The sequence below is a fragment of the Dromaius novaehollandiae genome, chromosome 21, assembly GCF_036370855.1.
Source record: "Dromaius novaehollandiae isolate bDroNov1 chromosome 21, bDroNov1.hap1, whole genome shotgun sequence".
Lineage (NCBI taxonomy): Eukaryota > Metazoa > Chordata > Aves > Casuariiformes > Dromaiidae > Dromaius > Dromaius novaehollandiae.
In genome coordinates, this window is record NC_088118.1 from 10,952,132 (window position 1) to 10,962,658 (window position 10,527).

A 10,527-nucleotide genomic window follows, 5' to 3' on the forward strand; every position below is an offset into this window, starting at 1 on the left:
AAACATTTTACTATGACTTTTGTAACCACAGTTTGCATACAACTTCTCAGTGCTACCAATAATGTCTGTAGTTAAAGTCTGCACCTTTTCATGTTTCTCAGTGAAGTGGAAAGTATACACAAGCTGACAATTTTTGGCTCAGGCTTATATTTATTTCAGCAAACCAACCGGAATGTGACATGCCTTTCACTTCACTAAGTGTTCTTCCACTAGCTGCCCACTGATGCAGTCTTTTTGCACATTTTTAAAAGCAAGTCACGTTCCATTGAATTACACAGACAAGGTTTGAAACCAGTATATAGTTTCTAACTTCTAAAAGCTGTTTGTTTTTGTGTGATATTAAACAAAAAATACAGATATTTACTGTAGCAGAAATTTATGTATGTATGTGTTACATAAGCAGGCTCTCACTCTCGCTCTCATATGCACACACATGTATACGTGCATGCGTGCGTGCGTGTGTGTATGCATATACAGATACCCCTATATACTTTTAGGCTCTTAATCCTCAACAGGATATCATAAACTTACATGATAACTCCTAGTGCTAGATTTTATGTTCAGATGAAATGTGCCATATAACAAATAGACAAAAGACTCCCTTTTTGCCCTCCCTCTGAGGAGGCTGCCATGCATTGTTCTAGCGAATACCAGCATGGTTCATGAAATTTATTTTACTCAGTAAATTTGGGATATCTACACTTAGATTTAAGAGGAACACTTTCATATGAGGAAATAAAAGATGCTATTTGAAGATGTCCAAAACACAGATGCCATTGTTGTACTCATTATACAAAATGTCTCTAGATTTTCTAGCAACAATATTAAATGGTGATACAGAAGACTTTTCTATAGCTTAAGGACACCACATGCTTTAGAAAAACTTTGTAACTGAATTTGGGTAAAAAAAAAAAAAAAAAAAAAAAACACAACACCATATATATGCTGGCACTGAGTAAGCTCCATCTGTGGCTGAAGAAGAATTAAAATGAAGCAAGTAAGTATCTGTCAAGTGTTCTCCCAGCCACCTCTATGCCCTTGAACAGACAATTGTTGATACTTGATGCATCAATGAAGAAAAGTCCTTGTATTAGTTTACTCTTAAAATGCTTTCAGTTGGAAATACAGCTTTTTCTTGCTTTTATTTTTTTTCATTTAATAAGCTAACGATATTTGGTGGAAGAATACTGTACTCTCAATATTTATAGATTTTTAATTTCTTGTAATGTCATGTCAGAATAAAGGACACATACCATCTTGTAGATAAAAAAATAAGTTCTTACCTACAAGAATCCAAATACGCACAAAAGAAATATTGATCATTACATATTTTCTATTACCGAATAACATATCTCGCACTCCAATAGCATATTCTGATCTCTGTAGAAGACATTAAAATATACAGTCAAAAACATAGAAATCTAGAAGCACTTACATTTGCACTGTGATCACTTCCACTAACACAGACGACATCTTGTTTTTGAATTGTTAATACCTCTTTTGTAAGCTTCAGTCGGATGTCATAGGCATTTTCAGATACTTCATCATACAACAATGCAATACCAGTTTTAGTCTGTGAAAACAAGGCACAGAAATAGAAACAAAGATTTTAATTATATGAACACTTCATAATGATAAAAAATAACCTCTATCCGATTCAATACACAAAATGCATATAAATAAGCATTCTTTATAAAAAGTGGAAAACTGGTTTGCTTTTTAGGCTTCAAATGGATTAAACATAAAAAGCCTCTTCTGTACTGTAAAAAGACAGCTAAATGGTCTTTGAAGTAGGTATTAATATATAAAAAAATATTCCCCATTGTACTGTTCAACAAAGGATTTTTTTGCTGTAGAAAATTCTGTTTCTTTTTAGTCATACAACTTACTATTAATTTGTATTAGAAGCAAAATGTATGTACATACATATATATACATGTATGTATGCACTTTTCAGTTTCAACAAGAGGTGGAGAAGTGTAATATTGTTACTGACTCAAAGATGTTCCTTCCACTGTCTCAGGAAAAAAATCTGTATCCTTCATAAATGCCACCTTTAAGATAGAGTTCTATTGTGGTACAAAACTGTTTTCATACAGTAAACCACACATATACACACTGCAAACATATAGGTGTTAAAGGTTTCAATTTGTTTAAGTCAAATGGACATGTATTTCTGAAGTTACATCATCACCAGAATATTACATACTAAAGTCTATCGGTAGTCAAGTATGTTTGTATTAAAAAAAGGTAAAATCTAAAAGATAGCTTGTAGCCAGAAGAAATGATTATCCTCAAAGTTCTCTACATGACTAATAGAAAAGAAAATCTGTTTTGACTTTTGGTTTTCTTACATATGCACAGATTTCCTACTAAACTGGAATTCAGAATGCTATAGTTAGTTGTTAAAATAAGCAGGCTAGTATAATTTCAGAACTTTACAACTGTTGCACAGAAGAGAAAGATTATAGCACCTGTTCTGAAAACAGATGATCATATTTGAGAGTAATATTTGTTTATTAATTTGTATCTGTAACATCAGACCACTGTGCACTTTCTCTGTGCAAGTGAAGAAATCAAGCACAACTTAAGGTTTATAGCTACAGTGTTGTTTTTTTCTTAAGACTGTTTTAAATCAAGTCATTCACCTTCATATTTTGTTTTTATTTTGTTAAATAGCAGACTGAGTAAAGAACAGAGTAATGGAATTAAAGAAGAAACATGCCCTGTGCACTGGATGGATGCTCCTCAACTGATTTAAAAGTAAAATAAAAAAAATGGCACATAACCTTAAAACAATATTTTCATTACTATAAAGATTAAGCAGAGAGCTCTTTGGTGATTGTTAGTAAAACCTTTTGGTCTTTAAAGGCGGGATCAGTTCAAGCTTAGGGCACTTATATTTTGATGTCATGTAGCTCTATGCAGAAAGAAAGTGCCAAAGCATCCATTATAGTCCACGGAAATGGAAAACCGCCTAGACAGCAATTCAATATACCCTTACATAGCAGTTGCTCAGTTGAATTGCTCATAAGGTTCTCATTAGTGCCCCATGTAGGCCACTGCTGCCATTTAACACACTTAGGATATCCAAGACAATCTAAACATGTATGTGGCCCTATGGGAAACCCAGGTGCTTCTAGCTGGAGGCTTGGCCAGATCTCCATGATTATAATGACATGCAGACACCTATCATACTAGTAGATATCTACCTGTAGATATTTTAAGCTTGAAATTAATCTCGCCACAAAGGTTTACAATGTAGAATTTCCCATCTAGGCCAGCCATTTGGATTCCGTAAAGCCAGTGGTGAGAAATAAACACTTCCGGAGCATGATTTATCTGATCTCTTCTACAGACCCATCTAGAATGAAACAAATTGCATCATAGCTCTCTATTTCAACTTAGAAAATAAATATAAATGACAACCCAGACACAGGTGTCTAATTCTGGACAGATGAATCTTGTCCCTAGTGTCTGCTAGGAATGCCTAAAGGAAAAAAAATGTTCAGTGTCATGTGTAAACTTTAATTATTCTCGTTTGTTTGTAAACTGACATTACTTTATATTCACAAACTTTCAACATTTTAAAATTTCTAGTATGATCGGATGATTTATCAATACAATTTTATAAATGACAGGATATGAAAACTGTGTCAACACCATCTCCTTAACAGCTACGGTACAGAAGAGCAAATATTTTCAAACAGTAGAATTCCCTTGCAAAATCAGCTTACCCAAATTTTGCTCCCATTCAAAGGTTCTGCATCACTACTTCACCCAGCCCGGCAATCATTGTTACTTTTGCTGATATGCCAGATTATGCTTTACAGAAACATCTTGAGAGAACAGAACACTTTATATAATCTAAAATCAGAACATTCTACCGGCCAGCAATTGTTGCACATGTTTAGAAGTAACACAATAAAAAAAAAAAACAACAGAACTTTTACCTGTAACAGCCCATCAAATAATGAATGAAACATGTAGAGTGATTAAATATTGTAGTGCTTTCTATCATGCTATTTAAACTAAAAGTCTCACTGAAATTCATCTATTCCTATTAAAATGAATACCTACTTCACACCATCTAACTTTCAGTGTGATCTAAGATGACAAACAGCAATACCATATTTGCTTTCAGAATCAATAAAATAAATCTAGATTTCTCTCAGCCTTTCAATTATGCCTTTTTAGATCATTATAAATGGCTGTGAATTAGAATTCAGAACATTCACCTGTTCCTTCTTTGTATTAAAGAGGTGTTACAAGTAACTCCACATTCATTAGGCAAATTCCAGTATGGACAAAGTGCTTCTTCAAACAAGACTATTTTAATGGCAATTTAGTTTTTGCATGTACTTGTATATACAACATTTAATCTGTGCTGGATTTGTCTTGATTTCTCTTTTAAAAAGTTTCTTTATAAAGTAACTGTTCCAGTAACTGGTATCAGAAAGTGAGATTTGAAGAGTAGAAGTATCTCCTAAAAATGACATAGTAATGTTAGAGACCATACACCAAATTTGTATGTGCTTTGTAATAAAAGAATGCACAAAGTGCCTAGAGAGTTGCATCTCAATAGGACTTAGGTGCTTATAGTGAGAAGTAAAGGAATATGTTTTTAAATTCATTTGGGCAGATAAGGAAATTAAATGTTGGTTGCCATACCAATACATACCGTACTGATAAGTTTTCTAGACATTGGCCTCAGGAAAAGAAAAGGGGTACGTGTATGTATGTGTGTGCAGAGAGAGGAAAAGAAAACAGAGCACAGTAGCATACACATCACATTAGTCGTGACATTTAAGAAAGCTTAGTCACTATTCTGTCTTTGAAAGAAGAAACACTGAGGCTTACTTTCTTGAGCAAGCTCAAAAACTGTCAATACCACACAGAAGAAAACAGCACTTTCTAGATGGAGCTAGAATTGTAGATACATCCTTTTATCAAACTTCTATTGTTCACTACTCAGGGCAGGTCCTTTCTGTCAGTGTACTTGCTTTAGAGTGCTCCCTGTTCAGTGTAGTATTTTGGGACCCTACTCAAACTATCATAATTCTTTCAGTGCACTGTATCTGCAGCCTAAACGTCACAGCTTTGAATTCTGTTTCAGAGTAGACATCTATGGGCCAAACTTTGGTCTTAATGGCATAAGCATTTGTCTTCATTACTTTAATGTTGAAAAAGCTTGCAAAAAATAAGGCAGACATAAATGTAAAAGTGTTATTGAGGTGTATTCCGTCTTCTTTTACAGAAACTGTTTACTTGTTTACATATAATTGTTTTTCAAATGTAATACTGAATTAGAGCAATAGTTTTCAGGCTTTTTATGCTAGTGAATATTTGACATAAAAAAAAAGTTTAAAACTCTTTTACAGAGATTTAGATTGCAGAAGTTCTCAGTAACTCAAAACTTCTCTCTCTTCCTTCCCTCTGCCTAAATGGCTTTTATCATTTGTCGTCACTATTTTGGCCAACTGAATAGAGGCGTCAGTGTCTTTAGACCTGCATGAAAATTTATTCTAAGGAGTTTCCCTTGCTGTATCTAAAAAATACTCTGCTCTAGTCCACTGAGTCACACTGATCCTCCAGCAGAAATTACCATTTGCTAGTTCTTAGGCTTAATAAATATATTTATAGCTTCAATAGCACAGCAGTTTGATTTTCAACTGCTAAAAATACATTTCTAAATAAGCTTTCCTCATTTGTAAAAAAAATTCTTTTAGCATCACATTTGAACTTAAATTTAACTTTTTAAAGTGAAATAAATAAAAATATTTTATCAATAATCCTTATATCTCAGAAACAGTGATTAAATTCTTTAATCCAATTATGAAGGTTTTCCTGAAAACTTAACTCTGTTGAAATTTCATATCTGGGGTTTACTGATGTTTGGGAGGACATGTGAGAAGTGAGGTCACTAATTTTTATCCTATGTCACTTTAAATTAAGCAGAGATAGAACTTTAGGTTCGCTGTCTGCCCCACAGTGCTCTCACCACTAAGTTAAGGAAGACTTAAATTTACTCTCTCATAACTGTTCTGATATATTTTCTACACAACTTCCACTATTGCGATCAAAAGACAAAGGAAGGCATTTTCTTGGAACAGGAGAGAATTCAAATTTGAAATGACCTTGACTAATACAAAAGAGATTTAAAAAAATGGGATGAAGCACCACAGAAGAAAGTGGAAGGTACTACACTCTAGGAATAATAATCAATTGCATGTAATTGGGAAAACTTGTACCACTCCTTCAAGAAAGGAAACAGGCAATATTAGTGTACTATCTTGTTGCAATAAAGGCAAACACAGATCATTTCTGTGGCTCTACTTTTGGTTCTCTCCAACTGATTTGCTTCCCTCCCCGCAACAAAAAACAGTGCCCAAAAGTGAACATAGCACTCTGGCTTTGTAGTACAAAATGTTCCCTCACAGTGCTGAATACAAGGGAAGATTATTTCATGTCCGTGAAGTAATCCATTACCACAGGTTGCACTTAATGCATCCCAGTAAATTTTCTTTTTATACATTATGACAGTGCTGATTCATGGCCGCACTAGAGAAAAGAGATAATGAACTGAAAAGAGTCAAGAACAAAAAATTAAAAATTACCAGAGATCTGTAATTCTGCATGAATTAGGGTTGTTTACCTTAAAGACAGAACAGCAGGGGAGATGATGACAGTTTTAAAGTCATATTACAAAGACAAACGGAACAATCCAATAAGGAAAAAAAAAACCTCCTCTCTTTAGCATACTCCTACTGCAAATAAACTGAAGTCCTCAGATTGCTGGGACAGATTATGGATTTTCATCTCTGAGGGATTCTGAGAAAAAATTGAACATCTGTCTGAACTGTAGAGGTACTAATCCTCTTACATGGCAAAAATCCTGGACAGAATGATTTCTTTCAGATCTGTTTGTCTATGAAACTAATATTTAGAGTTATGACTTCTTGCATATGACTGGAATCGTGCATTCTTGAAGAATTCTGACTGGCTTTAAAAGGGTATCTACATTGAAAAACTTGTTGCTGTTACAGGAGAGACATGAAAAATAACTAGAAGACCTAAAGAAGTTTTTCATTTAAGGACCTAAAAATGGATTTGTGGCATTCAAAATAGAATAGGTTAATATTTATAATTTTCACACCAATTAATCTGAAGGAAGACTGTACCCTAAAGAGAACTGTAACTTTGTCTTTCATGACTAGAAGATAATTTCAGGTTTAAGAGGCTTTGAGTGAGAACATAAATACAGGCTTTTTGATGGACCAACATGGAATAAAAGGATAAGGACAGCAGATATGTAGGGATTATAATGATAATGAAGTCCTTAAACAGATTGTTTGGATAGATTATGGTTCCCTAATACTAGGGGTTTCTGAGAACAAGTTACAAAACCATCTGTAAAAATGCTAACCACTGGATGCCCAAACGGTATGGACTTTTCCCATATCTCAAAGAGTAACTCAAAACTGCTGTAGATCAGGAGGTAAAATGCTGTTTTACAATCACAGAATCATTCAGGTTGAAAGGGAACTTGGGAGGTTTGAAGCTCAATCTCCTGTTCAGATCAGAGTCAGCTCTGAGATCAGACCAGGCTGAAAACTTCTCTAAGGATGGAAACTACACAACCTCTCTGGGCAACCCACTCCACTGCTTGGCTGTCCTCCTGGGGAAAAAGCTTCCCCTTGTATCAGGTCTGAACCTCTCTTTTCAGTTTTTGCGTGTTGTCTCTCATACTCCCATCATGCACAACTGTGAAGAGCCTGGCTCTGTCTTCTTGATACTCTCTCATAGGTACAGGGGGGGCTGCTATTAGCTGCCTTGAAGCCATCTCTTCTACAGTCTGAACCAGACATGAGATTAAAATTCAAAGTTGTTCCAAAACACGGGTGCTCTGTCAGAGAGTACCAGTGGGTTCTGATGGAGGTCTTCTTCTGAGCTCCTATCCCCTCCCAGTCAACGACTTAATCAGGCTGTGCTTTTAACAGGAAATACTGAAGACGGGGAAAACAGGAGGGAGCTCAAATTTCCAGACGCCGTTCTGCTCTAAATTCCTATTGCTCACCATCACCAGTGCCACAACTGTCCAGTTTCCATGTACAGAGGAGCACAGCAGTGCCTTTACATGCTAGGCCCAAGGATATCACCAGGGGCCCTTACTGCTTACCCAACCGCAGAGTCCGAAGGCCAGGGCTGTGCTGGACACTCTTACACACTCTACCTTGTGCTTTGGTCTGAGGACCATGCCCAGGGCCTCTCCCCGCACACACACATAGCTCACTGCCAGCTGCTTCTGCTTCCGCTCTAAGTGAGCACAGCAACTGCAGTGGTGACCGCAGCACCAGCGTCTTGCGCTACCCCTTGCACAAGAGGTGGCTGCCTGCCCCAGCAGTTCAGTCCTTTGGCCTTCGCCTGTGGCTGAGGCAAGACTACTCCCTTCCCCTAGAGCTGTTCTCAGTTTGAATCTATGTACCCCTTCCACTCTCCATCCAGAAGCTGCCCCTTTTCCCAGCCAGCCCCCTTTACTTTGCCTTTACATCCGTGAAGAACAGCAAGGCAGCACTGAAAGCCCATGGGTTTACAGCCTGCTGCATAGACAGAGGAAGAGCACCGTCAATGCAACTTCCAGAAGCGGGTACACCGAAAGTGAGTTGTAACAGGCAGCCGTGATGTAAGAACTTCTTTGACTGAATAAGGTGGAACTGCCCACAGCACAGCCTTGCCCCAAAACTGCAACCTATATAGAAATGCAAACTCCCATGTAGCTCAGTGATACAGTGTGTGGGTGTGCACTGTGAGCTATAGCTTAGAAACTGCACCCATTAGGATAATAAGTATTCTGAAAAGTAGAATGACATTCTACTGGAATAAATCCTGAGAGAAAAATACAGCAATATGGTGTTTGAAAGAACAACACATATTTGTAATAGAAAATGTATTTTCCTCTATGTGATGATGCAAAACTCAGAATTATAACTGTTTTGCATTGATAAAAGCATTTAATAGCATAAAAAAGATGAGGAATTTAAAATGCTAATTCTGTCAATGACTTTTACAAGAGCACCACATTTATGTAAACTTCAGCATAACTGAGTTCTGCGTATGTTGAAATGTTTTGTTAGAACAAGGGTGATATGAGCACTAAGCACCTACTTGCCTGAGCCACAGAAAATGTTGAGTCCCTGAATCACCTAGGAAAATAAGTAACAAATGCATCATTCGTATGTCATTCATATGACACATGTGGCCAGCCACAGAGCATACAGCGTTTATTAATACATTAATCTGGCAAATATTGTCACTGATAAGCTTTAATCACTAAACTAGGCAATGCTGCACAGGAATTCAGGAGAGGCTTTGCTTCACTTAATCATTGATTTTAATTTTACCTTTCAAGTACAGTGTTCTTCACACACACACACGCAGTTGTGAAACTGAATTTAATAATTAAGATGGGTAATGAGAAGGTTTGACTGGTTAAACATTACTTGTACTGTAAACCCAAGCAGAACAAACACTATAAATAATATTTGCAATATAAGTATTCTTGCTTTCTTCAATTAGAAACTTTACTTAAACTTAGCAGAACATATCAAACATAGCAGCTCTAAGTGCAAGCAAATAGAATGACAGAAAAAATAGTGTAGATGATGTTTTAAACACATTGCTTGTTTTTATTTTGCTTTACAATTTCCTAATAAAATTACTGGAAGAATAGATCTATACAACCTAGAAAGAAAATTAAATATTTTGAACTAGCCTTAAACTTGAACTGGAGAGGACTTTAGAATGCATCCTGTCAGCAAAAGCAAAAATCTGAAATCATATTTGTATTACCTAATTCTACTAATTCCCTCCTTCCCCCAAACTACAGTGAAGCAAGAGTCTACTTTGTCATTATCATGAAGTAGACTGAAGGGTAGTATTATTTTCATTTCTGAAAAACTAACCAAAATAAAATAAACTGTGAATTTTATTCCAGTCTGAAAGCAACTGCCAATGTTAATCTTTGATAGCAGGTTATTTTTATTATCACAAAGTCAACAGTAAGTTTTAATCTAGAATAATTTACAACCAAACTGACTTAACAGCTGCCTTACTTCTATCTAAGATGTATTTGGAATGTATCTTCTTTCAGCCTCTATTTAAAACAAACAAAACCTCAAGCCAAACCCACCAAAAATTAAAAGGAGAAAAACGCTTGGTAGCCTAATCAGTAAGTAGCTAATAAGAGTATTTATTCTTCACTTATTTCCTTTTTTTAATCCTCTTGAGCAGTTAAAGTATGAGACTAGATTATGTATTTTGATTATAGACTGTTACGCCGTTTCATAGAGTTCACAATCACCACTGTCAGTCAGTGGCGAAGAACAGAAATTCCTGACAGCCTGTTTTTAAACGGGTGATTCATATTCATGCTAAAGCCAGTGGAATTTGTCTGATGGGCATTAATGATTCCAGGGTAAGTCAATTAAGACTAAAGGTACTCAGTCACAATATATTGTAAATTTTCAA

The 10,527-nt window shown here is 35.8% G+C and overlaps 1 protein-coding gene across 1 annotated transcript in view; it reads right to left on the reverse strand.

Annotated features, from left to right (window-relative positions):
- LOC135330444 (gamma-2-syntrophin-like) overlaps positions 1-8,257 on the reverse strand; it is a 127,688-nt gene extending 119,431 nt beyond the window's left edge. The window contains exons 1-2 of the mRNA XM_064524091.1: positions 8,180-8,257; positions 1,436-1,573 (exon numbers count right to left, since the gene is read on the reverse strand). Of these exons, the coding sequence (XP_064380161.1) occupies positions 1,436-1,573; positions 8,180-8,257 (216 nt within the window). The remainder of the gene's footprint in view (positions 1-1,435; positions 1,574-8,179) is intronic.
- Between the last annotated feature and the right edge of the window lie 2,270 nt (positions 8,258-10,527).